Source organism: Hoplias malabaricus, chromosome 10, assembly GCF_029633855.1.
Source record: "Hoplias malabaricus isolate fHopMal1 chromosome 10, fHopMal1.hap1, whole genome shotgun sequence".
Classification (NCBI taxonomy): Eukaryota; Metazoa; Chordata; class Actinopteri; order Characiformes; family Erythrinidae; genus Hoplias; species Hoplias malabaricus.
Window position 1 is genome coordinate 20,041,287 of NC_089809.1, and position 18,850 is coordinate 20,060,136.

Here is an 18,850-nt window from a genome sequence, read left to right on the forward strand (position 1 = left end):
CAAAGAAGAGTAAGGGAATAAACAGGAGTTCCAAAGCCTGAAATCATTAAAACGGATTAAAAAAAGAGGATTAAAACACTCCTAACAACCATGCAAAACCTGGAAGAGCATCAACATTGTCTCAATTAGATGAATATTAATATTGTTCATATTTGAGAGAGATAAGGGGAAAAACTATACTTGCTTCAGAATACAAGCTGTAAGAAAGATATAAAGTGGAAATGAAAAAGGAAAGAAATAACTTTTGAATAGTGTCTGGTGTTTGTACAACACTGTATACATCCTGTAAAAGTAAAAATGAATATAAACTACACACTACACATTTTGATTGACATAGAATATATTACATCATATCCTGTGTATAGATACAATTACACACTACTAACTGAAAACACACACTGCACTCCCCCTGCAACGATCAAAAGTTCTTTTCATCAGTAAACACAATCTGCTGAGTTGCCCCTGAGCTCTGATTGCTGCTTTTAGCTGCAGGTAAATGAATGGCTTTACCCTCAGCAGATGGCAGTGGTTAATGTAGTGGATGAAGTCTCTTGACCCAACCTCTGAAGTCTAGGACCTGGAGTCAGAGGCCATGTACACACTGGTGTAGGTGGCTCGGATTCGCTTGGTGTTATTTGTTGCAAAAGACTGCCCCCTGGTGTTATAAAAGGTAGAGGACATAACATAAGCCTAATCTTATCCAAAACGTATAAACATGTGAAATTTCATAAAAACAATGTTATTTGATTAAATGTGTCTTGTGTTATTGTGATGCTTTTTAGGCAAACATTACAAACCAAATAGAACATAAAGGCCCATTGAATAAATAACATTTACAGTACCATTAAATGTTTAGGCAGACGTATTTACAGAAGGATTTTTCTGTATATTTTGAGGCAAGAAATGAAAAGAAAAACACAAATTATCATTTTAATTCCTTCTCTAATGGGGTTACTTTACTCATAAAGTCTGGGGAAATAATATGCTATGTCTTTGTTTTTAAGTTGTCCAATAACAACAACATGTACCAGCTGGAAAGCACAAGGGCCTTGAAATAAGATATTTCTGAATTAGTCTAAATAATGTACAGCTTTCAGAACTGTTTCGAAAGGATATTCAAGTCTGGTCTGTTTACATGAGGTAAAGGCTCAGTCATCAGTTTAATTATAGGCTAAATTAATGAATTAATTAATCAAATTAGCTGTGTCAACAGACTACGTGCTGAGATATGACACTCATGCTGCACTGCTCACACAAATATTTTCAATGACATTAATGTATAATTTTAGATGAAATATATATTTTAAATACACAATGTGTAGCTAATTTTCTCTTAGAAACATATTTTAATTAATTTTCATTAAGAGCTTCATCTTTATCAGTGTCACATAGCGTCCGGAGTCATTGGGTACAACGAAGGAACACACTCACACATTTACACACACCAGTGGGCATATTCACACAACTAATCCACATGCCAACACGTGTTATTAAATTATGGGAGAAAACCAAAACACCCAGAGGAAACCCACACAACACACAACAACACAACACACCTAACATTTCATACACAGTGACCTGAGGACAGAAACGTGGAGAAGCTGTGTAGTATTGCACACAGAAACTTAGTGCTACTGATAGTGGTATAGACAGTGTACCTGGCAGTGCCCCATGTAGGCCAGGGTCTTGCCCCTCTGGTACAGCAGACACAGGTTAGCATGCTCCATGTTGTCTGTGTCGCAGGCCGGATCTAGCTGATTCGGGTCACAGCCAGACGGACGACTCACACACTCATACTGCAGACATGGGTAATCCGTCATGTCCGTTAAACACACCCGCCGCTTAGGGATGCACCTGAAACAGGAAATCATTATATTCATGTCTGTTCACTCAAATATTAGAAGCTATTCATATTCACCCTGGTCTTCATGCTGTTTCTTTCTCTCCTTCTCTCTATAAGCTGTCAGCTATGTCTGTCTGAGGCTATAAGAAGGCATACATTCATTAATTCCTTCATTATCTGTAAGTGCTTATCCAGTTCAGGGTCACGATGGGTCCAGAGACCACCTGGAATCATTGGGCCCAAGGCAGGAACACACCCTGGAGGGGGCGCCAGTCCTTATGGACACTTTTGAGTCGCCAATCCAGCTACCAAGATGTGTTTTTGAACCGTGGGAGGAAACCGGAACACCCGGAGAAAACCCACGCGGACACGGGGAGAACACATTAAACTCCTCACAGTCACCTGGAGTGGGACTCGAACCCACAACCGCCAGGTCCCTGGGGCTGTGTAGCTGTGACACTACCTGCTGTGCCATTCAAGAAGGCATACAGGACAATTACATGCAATAATAGATTAAGCATTATTTCAATTTTGTTAAAAAGCCATAATTTATATGACAGCGACAGTGTAGTTCACTTCATTTACATTAATGCATCATGATGAATCATGCCCTCCTTTCCTCTAAAATGATCAAAAGTATCGTTCTTATTTGAGCATTTTTTAATTAATTGTGTAGTTATTATTTGTTCTTTCAGCAAAAAAAAGCCTTCACTCATTTAGCTAATTTAAACTCTAACAGTTAACAACATAAAGTTTGTTAATTTACTGTTAACTTCACGTTTAAGACTTTTTAATTAAAAACACTTGCCTTTTACACTGTAGTCTTTTAAAAATTTGTCATTTTATACTATTATTTTAAATTCTGTTACTACGTAAGAAAATCACATTACTTGCTAGATTAGAACGGAAGTTTTACCCTCAGCTCTTAATTAAAGATTGTGACGTATGTAACTCCATCGGATAAATGAACCTTGGCTCTTTGGCAACTAAACTCAGTGCAAAACCTCCTCACACAGATCTTTAACAGCAAGGGCCTGCCATATTATCACCTTGTTTACAAAAGAACAAACAACAGAACAGAGCTATCTCTTTGAAGGCTGCACCAGGAAGCAATGTTATGAAACATGCTGTTAGCTGTTACATAAGGCAGATTCCAAAAGACATTTATTTTAGAGGGAGGGATACACAATGAGGACCCATAGTTGATATGCTCAAGAGCTCTGTAAGACCTTCCCTTACGATTCCTGGAAAGGAGCTGCAGAAAATATGCCAGTGGTCTTGAAGATACAGTGAAAATGTAAAGTGTGCAGAAGAGAAAAACGAATGTTTGAACTAAGTTGTTACATTATCCGTTAACAACATGTGCGTTTATGTGAATAGAAATGACAATAGCAAGGTTAAAACATCCTGATTTATTCACATTAACACTGCAGCTGAAGGTTGATGAAATGATCAAGTTTTCTCTTGTGCTTTTAAATTTCAGCAGTGCTAACAGCCATAATTAGATTTTAAAACATAGCCAGGGACAGTTTTATTTCTCAAAATTTGCTCATTAATGGCTCCGCAGACTAAATGATTCTCATTAACTTCCAGAAGTGAAATAACATCAGACAGAAAGGAGACATGAGACACTGCTGGCTGAGACAAAAAAGTTATTTATAGCTTTAAAACAGAAGGTTCTTAGTCTCAGATGAGAAACTGCAAAGAACCATTCATCATCAACAAAACTCTAAGCAAGCACAGTCTCACACAGATCTCCACAAAATCTGAAGAAGAGACAGGAAATTCCATGGTTCTTTTAATCAGGAGAAATATCTGCACAAACATCATCTTTGTGCTTCTATCTGATCTCATAGTTTCTCTGTCCAGGAGAAACTAGATATATTAACAAACTTTAGCGTGTGGCAAATGCTAATGAAAAATCAATGGCACCCATGAGGTCCATTCCCCGAAAGAGACTGATCCCCTGAAGAAACAGGGTTCACAGCCCAGTGTGAGCATCCGGAGGAAGGGTTACAACAACACACTCTCTCTGCATATACTCCTCCAGGCAAAATTAGCAAGGACTGGGGTGAAGCCTTCACATCACACCTGAACAAACAACGAGGTTGTAGAAGCCTGAGGAAGATGGCAAGTGAAGCGGAAGGAAAGCCAGGAAATGAGGTTCACTATAAACTCTAGTTCAGAGATTGATTTTTAAAACTCTCTGAGTGTTACTGAACATCCTGATATTTAATAAGAAAACATGGTGATGATTACCTTAATATAATGACCATTTTAATGTTATATATCATTTTACAATCAATAAGGTCACATGGAAATGGACATGAATCGTGCTTTTTTTGATGAATAAGAAGCAACAGGACTTGTGGAGATTTGTTTAGCAACATTTTAGCAACAGTTTAGCAATTTAAGAGTAACAACTACAATCACTATTCACCAGCCTTGATGGCTTTTAAGACTGACCAGTGAAATGATATATTGGGAATGTTTCTCACCTCTGGTTCCTTTGGCAAGGGTTTGGGGAGCAAGGCTCTGAGCTTCTGCATGAACCAAACTTGAACTGATTATCCTGAAACCCCACACAGCGTGCTACACATGCACTGGGATACGTGCGACCATTACAGGCACACACAGGCACAAAATGATCAGCACAGCCACAGGGAAGAACTATGAGAGAGAGAGAGAGAGAGAGAGAGAATGTGAATTGAAATAGTCACTTAGTCACTAGAGATTCATGGAATGCAATAAAACAACATAAATACTTTCACACACACACACACACACACCCACACATATACATATATATATATATATATATACACACACACACACACACACACACCACATTATCATTAATGTTTAAAAAAAAACATTCCATTGGAGGTTAATTTTTCAGCGCTACTGCTCGAATACCAGCACTCTTGTGCTCTTGTGTGGGCTCACACTCAGCCACACCCAATTCACCAGGCTAAAGCTGTTTCTCAATATGTGTTCTAGTGTGTTCTTACGTTCTCATGTTCTGTTTAAACGTCCACATCTAGCCAAGTGCAATTACAATAACCGGATATGTTCTTGCTCTACAAGCACTGGGACGAAACTTCTTTAGACTCGAGAAAGTAACATATCTCAGAATTTATTTTGCACCAACCTCAGCGCGATGGCTTTTCCCCGCCACTGAGACGGTGAATCATCAAGTATGTTGCTGTTCCAATTACAGAACGACCACAGCGTCCTCACGTCCTCAGAACATTGTAATCACGATTCGAACTTACCAAGTCTGTACAACTAAGTACAGTTCGAATTTAAAGTATTGAGTAAGTGAAATGTAAAAACCCAGTGTGACCAGGGCTTAACTCTACTGGTGCCAAAAGGAAAAAAGCAAACCAATCAATGAGCTTCTTTCATTAAAATCAAATAACTGTAGTTAGTTAGGCCTTATTTATATAGACTTTACAAACAAACTTAGTACTTGACGCCTGCAACACACTCCACAGTGAAAAGTGACAAGAATATTCATATAACATCATTCTGAAACATTCCACAAAATGTCTCAACACAAGAATGCAAAGAATTTAAAACTTTCATCGTGTTCTGTTCATAATATTATGAAAAGATTCAGGTAAATATCATAAACCACAATAAATTTTGAGTGTCCTTCAAGCTCTCAGATGGCAATGCATGAGAAAATGTCATGCTAATGTCATAATGTGAACATGGGTTAAGAATATTTCAGAAAATTGTCACTTAACACACTCTGCCACTACATCAGTAAATGTCACCTGAAAATCTATTATCTAAGCCATACATCAATTCTATGCAGAAGCACTGGCCCATGCTCATCTCAGATGTGTCCAAAAAGCAGTGTGTTGTGGTCAAATTAATCCATGCTTCAGCTTGATTTCAGAAAAAAGGGACTTTGAGGTGTCTGTGCAAAAGACAGCAAAAGGTGCGAAAACCCACAGCAGTAGCCACAGAATTCCAAGGTCATTTCAGCAAGACAGTGTCAACGCCAGCCCTCATTCTGCATGTGTTAAAACTGCAACACTTTGTAGACACATAGTGCGTCACTGGCCTCCCTGCAGTTCAGATCTGTCTCCTACTGAAACTGTATTTTTTTTTTGGGGAATATTCAATATATAATCAATTTGGTCTGAACTTTTCCTTTTTTTGTATCTAACATTGATCTATGATTTTTATTTAACAAAATCTTAGTCATAAAGACACATACACAGACGCACAAATGCACATTTACCTATGAAGAGACGGCGATCCTCATCTAAGTGCTCCAAGTTGGTGCACTGGCGTGAAGAGCAGATGGTTTCTCCTGCATAACAGGAGCAAGTGTGGCAGTCCACTTTAAAAGATTCTCCGTGACCTGGAAGATCCGTAAAATCAGTCAGTACATATTTAGGATATATAAGCAGTTCATTGCTATGAGGATTTAAAGTCATTTGACCATGAGAGCCTTAGAGTGGTTGGGTACAGATCATTGGATGAATAGTTATCACAAAGTTTACTCTAATTTATCCTAAATGCCGTGGGGCCTTTATACCACTCTAGTCCATGATTGACAATGGGCATTGTGACTTTAGACTCATGTTCAGCTGCTCCAGAGTGTCCAATTTCATTTCATGCCTTCCTGTGGAGATTTTACAAACTGAGCATCTGTGTCCACAATGGGTACACCTTAAAGCAGGGGTCACTAATCTTATTGGTAAATGGCCGGTGTGGCTGCAGGCTTTCATTCCAACCAAGCTGGAGCACATCCTGTATAACTAACCTACTGTTTAAAGACTGAAAGGCTGAGACTACCTGATTAAACAAGTAGAACCAGGTGTGCTACTGCTTTATGAAAATCTGAAGCTACACTGACCCTTTGTGGATAACACTGTCAACCCCTGCCTCAAAATACCTTACAAATATATAAACAAACAAACAAACAAATAAATAAGGTTTAAATTATTTTTATTAAGTAAACTAAGGTAAAGTTTATGTAGATTCCCCCAAGTATATATTATGTAGTAAGTGTATAGAACTGTTGTAAATTTTGGGTGCACAACAAAGTTTTATTTTGTACTGCAACTAAACTAGTATAGGTACACTTCACTATATCATATACAGTACTGTGCAGAAGTCTTAGGCGCCTAAGATAATGATATATATTTAAAATACTGACTTCTAAGTAAGTGTGGTGCTTGTATAAAATTATATATGATCACAGTAAATACACAAAAATAATAATATAAAACAAAGAAGAAATAAGAAATAAAGATTTTTTTCCCTATAAAGTATTAGATGTGAGTGAGTTTGAAGAACAGTGTTTTGTTCTGATTCTCCTTGATTGCATGAATTTGTTAAATCAGCAGCACACATTATTTAAAATCATTATTTATTAACTGTTAAAACTAGGTATTGGATGATCTCAAATCTCAAATAGTACGGACTGCCATATTATAAGGAATGAGATTTGAATAAAGTTAAACCAACACATTCACACACAGAATATCACACTTACTGGAAGAATGTTATTTGGTTTTATTCTAATGTTGGGCATTATTTCTTGTTTGTTTGTTTTTCAGCAAATAAACACTTTCTGCTCAGATTAATTACTTTCAAAATCTCAAAACCTCTGGAGCCTAAAACATTTACACAGTACTGTGTGTATATATATATATCCACCCCTCAAATGTTCCACACCAAATTACAAGCCAAATATATTTAAACTTTATGTAAATGCAAGGAAACTTAATTACAATTTTCTTAAGTGTATCTCGATCAAAGATTTAAGTACAAGTACACTCCAAATATACTTAAGATTTTTTCTATACTTGTCAATAAATGCCAAGTACACTTAAGTATAATTGTGTTAAGAGAGATAAATAAAAATTAAACAGAAAAAATGCTCACGTATTTTCCAGTTTAAATTAATATTTAAAAGTATTTCCAACCATGTCTCACCAACAGTATCAGTGCCTGTACTGATGAAGCTTCTCAGAGTAAGAGAGCTAATCTGGATTGTAATGTCATACCAAATAAAAGTGGAATTTGATTCTAGGTCAGCACTCCAACTATGAGAACCTTTGTAAATACTTACTCAAATTTGTCAGGCAATTCCTTTAGTTTTAATAGGCGTGCTACACAGTGAACTAACATTTCGGATATCTGTTTAGCCACACAATAGAAAAGGTTTCAGCAGGAAAAAAAACAAAAGGAATCAATCTACAAAGTGGAGGCTCCGCATATCCCAGGAAAGCTGATGGCTAACTCTTAGTTAAGCTGTTAGGAAATCCGTCTCAGTGTGTCTCTGCCACATTCCCTTCATACAGACCCTGCGCTTCCTTTGAACTCAGAGGAATGGAGTAACGGCAGAGTGTAGCTGTATCCACAACCTTTTCCCCTGGGAGCTGATAAATATCCCCATAAGATCACATCACTTTCCTTACTTAACACTCTTGAAGCAGGCCTATAAGCCGAGTTAGTCCTCACTTAAGCAAATCACATCTGTCTTAAATAAACCCAAGATGGCAGACCCCCTTAGAAGTGGAGTAAAAATAAACATGAAAGAAAAAGCAATAAACTCATTCAGGTTCAAACCAACTGGCATTAAAAATGTTTTGTTTACAAAAGAGTCATTTATGGGCATCTGTATTAGTAAAACCCTGATTTTAATTGCTTGCACTATTTGAGTGCTTGCACCGTTGTCTTAAGGGAATTCCGAATTTTCAAGATAATATTTATGATTTTTAGATATATAGTTGCTTAGACTGAATAATTTGTAACATATATCTGGTACTATTTTTGAGTAAAGGAAAGGGGATTATTCTGGGTGTGTCATAGATGTCAGTTATTTTCAGCGACATCACACCACTAGGTGGCAGTCACTAAGAAGAGTGTGTTACCATATTCAAGCCTGGATGAATGGATGAATCACACTCATTTATAGCAGCACTGGGCTTGTGCCTAGGAGCAACAAGAAGTCCCGCTGAAAGTTGCTCAGTGACATTTGAGGTTGCCCAAAAAGAGACCGCAGGAAGGAAATTCCAGTATGTGGTGGCTTTTACTTTCTTCGTTTAATGCAGTGTTTTGTACGCCACTCTTATAGATGCAAGAGAGCTCTAGGAGCCAGCATTTGGTCTAGTTCATGTAAATGTTTAGTTTTTAATGTAGATTGCCCACTTTAAATCTGCTTTGCCCAAAAGTGACCACTTTTCAATAAATATTGAATTCAGCAGCTTAAAAATGCTTGAAAAATCTCTATGAAATGGTTGATAGAATGGAACATTCTGGAGCAGCGGCACATGACCCTAATGTCACCATGCCCAATGCCCAGTGCTGACTTACTGCCTGACCTCACTAGTTCTCTTTAGGGCTGAATTAAATCAAGTCCCCACTGCAATGATAAAGTTTCCCAGATGTCTGAAGGCTGTTACTGCAAGAAAGGGTGGACAAACATCCTCCAAATACACTTAATTTTGACCTAAAATCTGAATTAGATAATACACAAAACCCAATAAATCATTTACAGAGTAAATAATAAATACTAAATGTAAGCCTGTCAAATCAAGCGTGTCTCACTTTTCCTATGTCCTCCAACGAGACAGGTTTTGGTGGTGTCGACGCATGGCATCTCAGCGCAGTTCTCCAAACGGCCACTCTGGCCACACGTGCATACTTCATAGCAGCCCACCTGACCATTCCTCATAGGCACCTGGATCCGCGCCTCCATGTGCACCAGGAACTCAGAAGCTTCGCCCAGTTTACAGCCTGACGCCAGAGATAATTCAAATTAAACATAGATATTACGTTTTAAAAGATCAACTTAGAAAAAAGTCAAATTTGGCCAAATTTCATCACCAAGATGTCCATGGATTTCTAACTGACTAGATGTTTCTGTCTGTGTTTGGCTAAAATTCCATCTAAAGGATTTTTTAGGTAAAATGTTTTACAGTTTCAAAAGGATTGGCACTGCCAGCAATGTTATGACTAATACTTAAATATGGACATCATAAACATAGTTTTACACTATATCTGGACTAAAAGGAACATTGTGCTTGTATTTTTTTCAATCAAGTATTCTACTAAGCAAGTAGCTCTTATTAGTCAGTAACGACCTCAAGAAAGAGCTGCTGCAAAATATATTTAATATTGTAAATGTAGCACCCAACACAGCTGACCCTCTAGGAGTGAAACATATGAACTGAATGCAAAGACAAGTACCAGGCACACAGAAGTAAGGCAGACAGTCTTGTCCTGGATGACATCCCTTCCTGTTCACTTCACACAGATGGTTGCTGGGGCACGGATTGGGATTACAAGGATGGATCACCTCTTCAATAATGTTCTCAAAGGGGCTAGGAGCTGTGGGCACCCAAATGATTCCACATACAGATTAACTTAATTTTCCTGAAGAGAAGAAGAAAGCTAACATTTCATAATCAAGGAATACGAAGGACTCACTGAGGTATCTATGTAGAGGAATGCATCGCTCTGTGTCATCAGTTGGGGACAGAAGATCACAGATACGCTCAGGGCTCTGCCCTTCTGCAAAGCGTGTGAAGTCCCCACATTGGGTCAGGATGTCCACACAGTCTGACCTGAGGGTACAGAAGCAGGAATAGGATACTGAGTCTATTATATGTCCAAAGGTTTAACCTTGTTTAACTTATCCAGAAGATCAGATGCATTCCAAATATTTGAGATTTTCAGATTAAAAATATCATAAGACTTAAAAACAAGGAAAACACTACACAAGAAAATCTTCACACAGGATGAAGCTGTAATATTAGGTATAATTAAAGGCACTAGCAAAAAAGTGTAATATAATGCTCTCGTTGTAGGAATAAACGACACAGAACAGAAGAGTACCATTTCTCTGTACGCTTGCCAGCCTAGGTCCTAGACGCAGACATATCAGACCCCCCTCCGACTTTGTGTTCAAATAGAGGAGATGAAAGCCTGCTTCCTGTCGACTGTGTACACCATAAAACGGCCTCATGCCTGGAAACGGATCGCTGCACTTGAAGCCCCTATTTTCTGGCCTGTTTTCAGCTGTCATGATGAACATACGGTAATCCCAGCCTGACTCAACAAATCTTGACATCCTGGGGTATAATTTCCACCCCTAGTCTCTCGTCTGCTGCTTTCTTTCTCACCCACACAACGCAAGAATGTATGTGCCTTTGTTTCTTTGCCCGCTGTCAGGCACTGGAACAACACAACTTTGCTGTCTCCAAACACATCTGGCATTCATGGCAACAAGCCAGCTAGGTGAGGACTGAAAAACATATCTCAGCTCATGTCTCCAGTCCTACTCAAGTCAGAGGTTTTAATGTGTTTCAAGTGTGACAACTTTTTCCATTGGGCATAACAGCATTTTGTACACTCTCAGAAAAACTGTCACAGTCGTGGTACTATTTGCTCTCACTGTGGTTGTACACTCAAGGGTACATATACAGTACCTTTATTTAAGGAACATAATTGCACCATATTCTATACAGTCGCTGTCCATTTTTGTCCATTTGTAGTTTTCTACATCATTTGAACAAAAAGAAGGTGTTTTTCCTCCTTCTTCCGTAAAGTTGCTATTCTTATAAAAGTTAATCCATTATAAAATATGGATATGTTCTTTTTAATTTCAGAAAAAGGAAAAAAAGACAAACGAGAGAAAAAACAAACAGTCAAGCAAAACTACAGCCTAGCAAGCTCTGGCATAGTTTCCTTCCTCAGCATACTCTGAAAAGTAAGACCATGTCAAGGAATCCTATCTGACAGCCATCACGTAAACATATAAGAATACATGATTGTCCACATTAGTCTGAATAAACTGTTAGGGGCTCTTCCTGAACGTACATAGAAGGAGGCATGCTGGGACATGACAGATGGAGAAGAGATGACGATGGATGTGTATGAGGTCACGCCCTGCCATCACTCACTGACACAGGCCTTTGTCCCGAGCTGATGAAGTCGGGGTGTTTCTCGTCAAAGTGAGTGAAGACATCATTCCAGAACTTTTTGCTGAAGAGTTGCGTGTGGAGGACTAATCCTCACAATGCTAGAGCTCGCTCTCTCCAACCAGACAAGCATTTGCTCCAAGTGTAAATACAGGTGTGAAAAACGCAAACAAAACAGAGTGATCCGTCTGTGTGTGAATGAAAGTGTCAGGTGGAACATCTCTTCAGGCTGTCCACACAACTCTCTGCAGAACACAACTTTGAAGGCTCTGACTCTCAGCTACTAGATGTGCTGGTGTCTCATGGTTAACTAAATATCCATCTGGTGTGCTGAGATTATATGTGTTGGTGAAAATGTGTCAATTCATTAAAAATTAAGTTTGTGACCTGGAATGGAACCGCTTCCACTTTGGTGGGAAATGGCTATGTGGAGCCTCAAGCTGAAGACTTGTGTTGTTTACTGCAATGAGATCATCTCTAAGCTTAAAGGATTAACCCAGCAATGATTCACTCACACTCATAGCACTCTCCTTATTCCATGTGGAAACAGGGAGTAATCATATAAACCAACCCCTAATAAAGGTTTCCATAATCTCTCTAAAATCTCCTAAACAACAATGAGATCAGATGGAAATACAAAGAAGACTTCTATTTAAATTTTCCACTACTCAGCTATTTCTCCTGAGATAAGGAGACAAGGAATCCCATGTGTCCTATGTGAAAATAACTATTAACATTTTCATCACAGGAAGAAATGTCTTGTGTTATTTATTGTACAACATTTATGAGAAATATGAGGAATGCATAGACAAATGAAATAACTCATGATCAACTAAAATTTGCATTATCAAATATATGGCAACAGAAAGAAAAAAAAAAGAAGCCCAAATATATGTTGTAGTAAAGCTGTAAATGGTGTAATACACACTTGCAAATGACACTGCCTCTTGATTTGCTGTAGCAAGGTTTTATCTGCAGAGCGCAGGCTACAGCTTTCCACATCTCAGGCCGACACTTTCTGATGTCCAGAACAGGGATGTTCATCAAAGGCATACGAATGGTTCCATTAGACCACAGCTTGATGTCATTCATAGCTCCCTGGTCTGACTGGATGTTGCAGCTTCTGAAAAGCTCTGTGGGCCTAAAGAAATATATATTAAAGATATAAGCCCATACTCTTAGAAAAAAACAACAACAAATGCACTGGTCATTGCTGCACAAATATGGGGACTGTTTCTCTGTATATTTTCTTCATATTCATCAAAATATATTCCTTGGTTTTAAGGGCAGTTTGACTCATTTTCAGAGCTTGTGTTATAAGCACTTATTAAAATTCTTCTGGCTGAAGGCCGATGAGTGGAAACATCATAAAACCTGTGGGCAGGGCATTTTATACACACATACACATAACATATCATTGTGGGTTTTTTTAAATTGTTTCCTTAATACTGTGCAAACATTTCATGATGAACAATAATTTGGAGCAATAGAAATGCTCCAAAAATATTTTTACATTGACTTCCACTGGAAGTTAAAGATTTTTCCTTCTCCTGTAAAGTTATAATTTTGGACAGTGATTTAAATATGTATTAAACTTGTATTAAAAGAGTCAAAATGTTTGATAGGCAGAGTAATTAAAGGCATGTTTGTAGAATTTGTCTTCGGCATATGGCCACTGCTAATGTCCCGCTCCACACAACCACTGTTTAATGCCACTCATCAGGACAGAAACGTGCCTCCAGACCACAGAGCACTCAGCACTGGTGCAGGGAGACTTCCGGAGGAAACCTGCAGCAAAGGAATCCCCCATTTCTTTAATGATTCCCCATTGCAAGGTCTTTTCATGTTTTCTAGATTGAGGTTTGCTGAGTGCGGTCAGAGGCTAACTTTTGGTCAGAGAATGGTTTGTTTACTATGCCTCTTGACCCCAGGAGGCTTCTCTTTAACTAGTGAAGGGTGGGGCACAAACTAATTTTGGTGAGAGGATGCCAGAAATTGACACCGTGGCTGGGAGTTCCCCAGAGAACAGCTCACATTCCTTCCAAAATGATCTCTTTAATGTTGATTTAGTTGTGCCAGATAAAAGCTGTATCAAAATGCAACTAGTTCAAATGTTTGTTCTGTGATTCATTTACTCTAGCTTAACTTACAGCATCCATAAAATCAAGGAAGTACAACATTAAGACAAGTGACTTAAATGAACGCAAATGGTCTCTTTATCTGTCCCCTGCATCTGTATGAGACTGTGTCTCAGACGTCCTCTCCATGTCCATTTCCTGCTCCTATGCATGGTGCACTCACTAACTTAAAGGGAATCTTCATACATCTCTAGAGGTAATCTGTAACACAGTGGGTGGCATCTGCATGCTTTCTCGCTTCATCATTAATCAGTGAGGGTGGGTTTGTTGGGGTTGAGGTGCGATCCACAGAGTGGCCCTCAGCACAGAGCACTGCATGCATGCCCAACACTCCGCACCACGTTTGTCCCCACCACTTTGTGCTCTGTTTGTGTTCTGCACCAGGGCCAAGTTACCCACAGTGCAGGACGCAACAGCTTTTGAATTCAGCAGGGGTGCCCACCAGGATAGTCTTCCTTAGGAATCCTTCAAAGGAAATCAAAGCCAGAGTTTGTTTGCCTGACCTTTGAATTCCACCATAGATGCAAGGGTGCCATCATCTAAGTGGAGACCTCGTCCAGTCTAAACAATACTCAGAATACCTCTGATTGCAGTAAATTACTCCTCCCCCCCAAAATATATCTTAGCAAGAAAAAAAACCCCACAATATTTAAATTAATGACTCCAATTTAGGTAGCAATACCCACTATATATATCAGCCTACTTCATAAAGCCATACACTAAATACACTATGCATATGAATTAATTATTCTTCTTAAAGTTGTCATTATCCCACCAATGTTTATATACATTTCTTAAAATATTATGTAATTATATACAGTAATAATACAGAGATCGATTATTTAATTCATTCTTTTATCCTCTGTAACCGTTCCATCAAGTTGTAGTGGGCAACTCTGTTGTAGGAACACAACCTGGACAAGGTATCCCTCCTTTGTAAAGCATTACACACTCACACCTGTTGACATGTTCACACAATCTATTAAACTCACAATATGTTTTTTTGGACTGTGGGAGAAAAGCAGAGAAATCTACACAGAAACACACAAAACACCTCACTGACAGAGATCCCAGGACACCACACTGCTACCTACACTGACACTGCACACCCCCCACAACATTTTTTTTTAGACATAACCAAAATCCTCAAATCTCATAAACGTATGTACTTATATTTTATATATTTTTTATGTCTATTAAAAATGAATTGAAGCTTCATATTTCATCCTCCATTTAGGAGAATTGAGGTTTTTACCAGAATGTGATTATATTTTTAAGTCTATATGCATTTGTTATATGTCCACAATTTGCCCTAATTTGAGTTTCCTTTTATTGGAAGACTTACTTTTGGTTTTTCGAAGAAATCTACAGGGATATTTTCCCAGTGCTCTAAAATAAAGTCTTAGAAGTTGGTTCCCTTTTCTGTTCCTCAAAGATGAAAGCTTTAGCATTTATCTGATAGTGGCAGTTTGGGTGGTCTACCAGGCCCTGATGAGTTGTTAAATGTCCTGTTTTCTCTATACATTTTAATCAGCTTTTGAACTGCAGGTTTAGAAACATACCATCAGAACTCATTGCCAGCAGCCACTGAAGGTCACTATGTTATAAACAATCTGTCCTCTGAAAGAACTCATAAGTGCTCCACATGTGAAGGGAAATGCACAAGTCTTACAATGAGACACAATATCATCATTTTACCATGAACGTAAAGACACTGTTGACGACTCCGTGTCATTGTTTTATATGGCTGAGACTCATGACCTCAAACTGCTGGGAGGGACTTCTGGGATTGGTGCGTTAGGCCAAGGGGAGAGCATGCAAACCCACAAACAATACAGCATGGGCAGCATATAACTGCTCTATGGTTTTCTGACCCTAAAATGATCTTAAACCACCCAATAACCAGAGTAATAAATCAGATCAGGCCTATATCTGTAACAAATGGCAAAATTAGCCTGGCAGAAGATCAGCTATGGAAAGCCAGGAAAATGGTTGTATATTCTTTAGTCCATGAACATGACAGACTTAAATATACAGTCACACTTAACACTGAGATTTATCTCTGCAATTCTACCACCAGACAACAGCATAGTGCATATTGTTACAGAGACTGAGATTAGACCTAAGCCTACATAAAAAGAACAACTGAAAATTTCCAATGTTGGTTCACCATCAACACTGCACTGTCATTTAGCTCAAGGTTAGTTCAATTCTTTTTGGAAATTTTGGAGGTCTGTCAGTGTAGTAACACAGTGAATATACTTCGAATTAGGGCCCAATTCATATAAAAGATGGTTAAAAATGTTAACTAATATTGAGAGCCCATTATTATCAGAACAAATTGGTGATCAGGCATAAATATTTAGAGGCTTATATATATATTTATATTTTTATATAATATTTCATAATTATTGTTAATAAGTTATAAATTATGATGGTTAAAATATAAGAAAGATCTAAATAAGAAGAATAGCTAAAGTCCAGGAGACTCTACTGCCATGCTCTGAAATTTTTAATTATTTAAAGCATAATTATTTTATTATTCATTCATTATCTGTAACCGCTTATCCAGTTCCAGGTCGCTGTGGGTCCAGAGTCCACCTTGAATCATTGGGCACAAGGCAGGAATACACCCTGGAGGGGGCGTCAATCCTTCACAGGGCAACACACACATACACACACACATTCACGGACACTTTTGAGTCGCCAATCCACCTACCAACATGTGTTTTTGGACTGTGGGAGGAAACTGGAGCACCTAGAGGAAACCCATGCAGACACAGGGAAAACACACCACACTCCTCACAGACAGTTACCCAGAGCGGGACTTGACCCCCCAACCTCCAGGACCCTGGGGGTGTGTGACTGCGACACGACATGCTGCACCACCATGCCGCCCAAAACTGTATTAGTTTATGCTGTTATTGGTTTCAAAAATGTGATAACTGAAGTGACATGTTCAGTCCCAACTCAACTTACTTGGAACCAGGAGTGAACAGAGACTAAAAAATACCCGGTTACAGGTACCATACCAAATTTACTTAATGGAAAAGCAAATAAGTCGAGCAGAGCTGAGTACAGTAGAGTAGGTACCATAAAAGTTCCAATTGTGTATTGTATAGATAGCAGTGGTGTTACCATTACAATACAGCTCCTTGAAATAGGTACTGTTCATGATTTTTATTGGCCAGGCTGAGGTGTAGTGGCTAAACTGACTTCAGGAATCTATTCAGAGATTGTGCTTTGGTCTGAAACACATACTTCATTCATTCATTCATTATCTGAAACCGCTTATCCAGTTCAGGGCCGCGGTGGGTCCGGGGCCCACCCAGAATTACTGGGCGCAAGGTGGGGACACACCACTGAGTGGGTTAAACACATTATTATTCTCACAAATAATTGTGCCATGCTGTGGCCCACTGGGGCTTCAAATCATGGCTGTGTGTTGTCCCCTGTGCTTGAAAGATATTTTTAACTGTGTATCATGGCTCTGTTCTGTTACCTGTTGTTGAAATTGGTGCAGTAAGTGAGATCCTTGCAGCCCAGCTGGCATGGCTCCCTCACATCCGCCAGACAAGTGATGAGGTCAGTCTCAACAGGGTTGTACTCACACAGCTGGTCAAACTCCTGCCATGTCTGAGTGCCCCAATTGGTGCTGATCTCCTGGCACATGTCCCTGGTGGATAAAGAGCAAAAGAAATGTATTTATAAAATAGTGTCAGTTACAATTTATGATTAATCTAATAAAAAGCATCAATAAAAATACATTAGAGACCTTTTAAAACCTCTAGAGAGACCTCTAGAGGCAGTTTTGAATGGGTCAGTATTAAAAACACTCAAAAAGGCCCATTGCCTAGAAGAAAAATTTACCATTGAAAACAGAAGGTAATACATAGCTTTAGTTGCAATAAACCAATTTAAATATAGTAATTTATTTTTTGAATGTGTTTACAGATGTAGTAAACCATCTCCTTTATTCCAGCAGTCACTCTTTTTCATTTTATATCCAGGTTGGTTTTTGCAGCCAGAATTGTTAAAAGATTCACTAGTTCCTTCCAAAATTCACTGCCTCCTACTGGCACTCAGTGAGTGTGAACTGACCTGCACATTGAGGTATTAGCTTTGGAGCAGCAGTGGAGCTTGGCGCAGTCCATCTTGGCTGTGGGTGAGGTTTCTGGGTCACTTTTGGCAGGAGGATGAGCACTGCCCAGGAAGCACTGCCACAGGGGGTCCTGAGGGAGGGGCTGACTGCCGCACTCAGCAATAAGACCTTCCATGATCTCATGCTCTGTGCTCATGGTGCGGAGGATGCGTTTACATGCCGTCTGGCAGTGAGTCTCCTCTGCACGGTCACAACAGTACAGACCTAGAGGTGAATATAAAACACAGTTATGAAACACAGCATCATGCATGGAACTCAACTAGCACAGAACAGAGGGTTTGGTCCTGGCATTTGCCTGCTGTGCTTATCAGTGCCGTTGGAAATAAAATTGTAAGTAAAATGTAACTTAATATTGGATGGACAAAATAATCTAAAGTAAGTCAATGCAACAAGATTTTAATAATTTATGTCATTTTTACTATTTCTATGGGTCCAACATTTAAAAAAAGCTTAAACTATGTCATAAATTAAAATACAACAAATATGGAGATGATTTTTTTTTAACAACACCAACCATATGTTTTCCCTGTTGTTTTGGCACTTGGTTGTTTTTCCCTTCCTTACAATATTTGAAACCTTCCTATGCTTCTATACTTCCTATGCTCATCAGCATCAGTATCAGTACCCAGACTGCAGTTTTGGACAAGCACGTATTTGTGTGTTGGCAGTAGGATTTCAACAATGAATCAATAAATATATATTAATAAAATAGTTGCCAATGACTTTCATGATGAATTAGTTGGTCTGTTGTTTA

The 18,850-nt window shown here is 38.7% G+C and overlaps 1 protein-coding gene across 3 annotated transcripts in view; it reads right to left on the minus strand.

The window, feature by feature from the left end:
* Window positions 1-18,850, minus strand: part of reck (reversion-inducing-cysteine-rich protein with kazal motifs) — a 60,333-nt gene that overhangs the window by 6,424 nt on the left and 35,059 nt on the right. For all 3 annotated transcript variants that reach the window (XM_066682468.1, XM_066682469.1, XM_066682470.1), the window contains 9 exons: window positions 18,036-18,300; window positions 17,437-17,610; window positions 12,725-12,937; window positions 10,304-10,440; window positions 10,064-10,204; window positions 9,422-9,610; window positions 6,099-6,221; window positions 4,342-4,513; window positions 1,659-1,854 (listed from right to left, as the gene is read on the minus strand). In XM_066682468.1, the coding sequence (XP_066538565.1) occupies window positions 1,659-1,854; window positions 4,342-4,513; window positions 6,099-6,221; window positions 9,422-9,610; window positions 10,064-10,204; window positions 10,304-10,440; window positions 12,725-12,937; window positions 17,437-17,610; window positions 18,036-18,300 (1,610 nt within the window). The remainder of the gene's footprint in view (window positions 1-1,658; window positions 1,855-4,341; window positions 4,514-6,098; window positions 6,222-9,421; window positions 9,611-10,063; window positions 10,205-10,303; window positions 10,441-12,724; window positions 12,938-17,436; window positions 17,611-18,035; window positions 18,301-18,850) is intronic.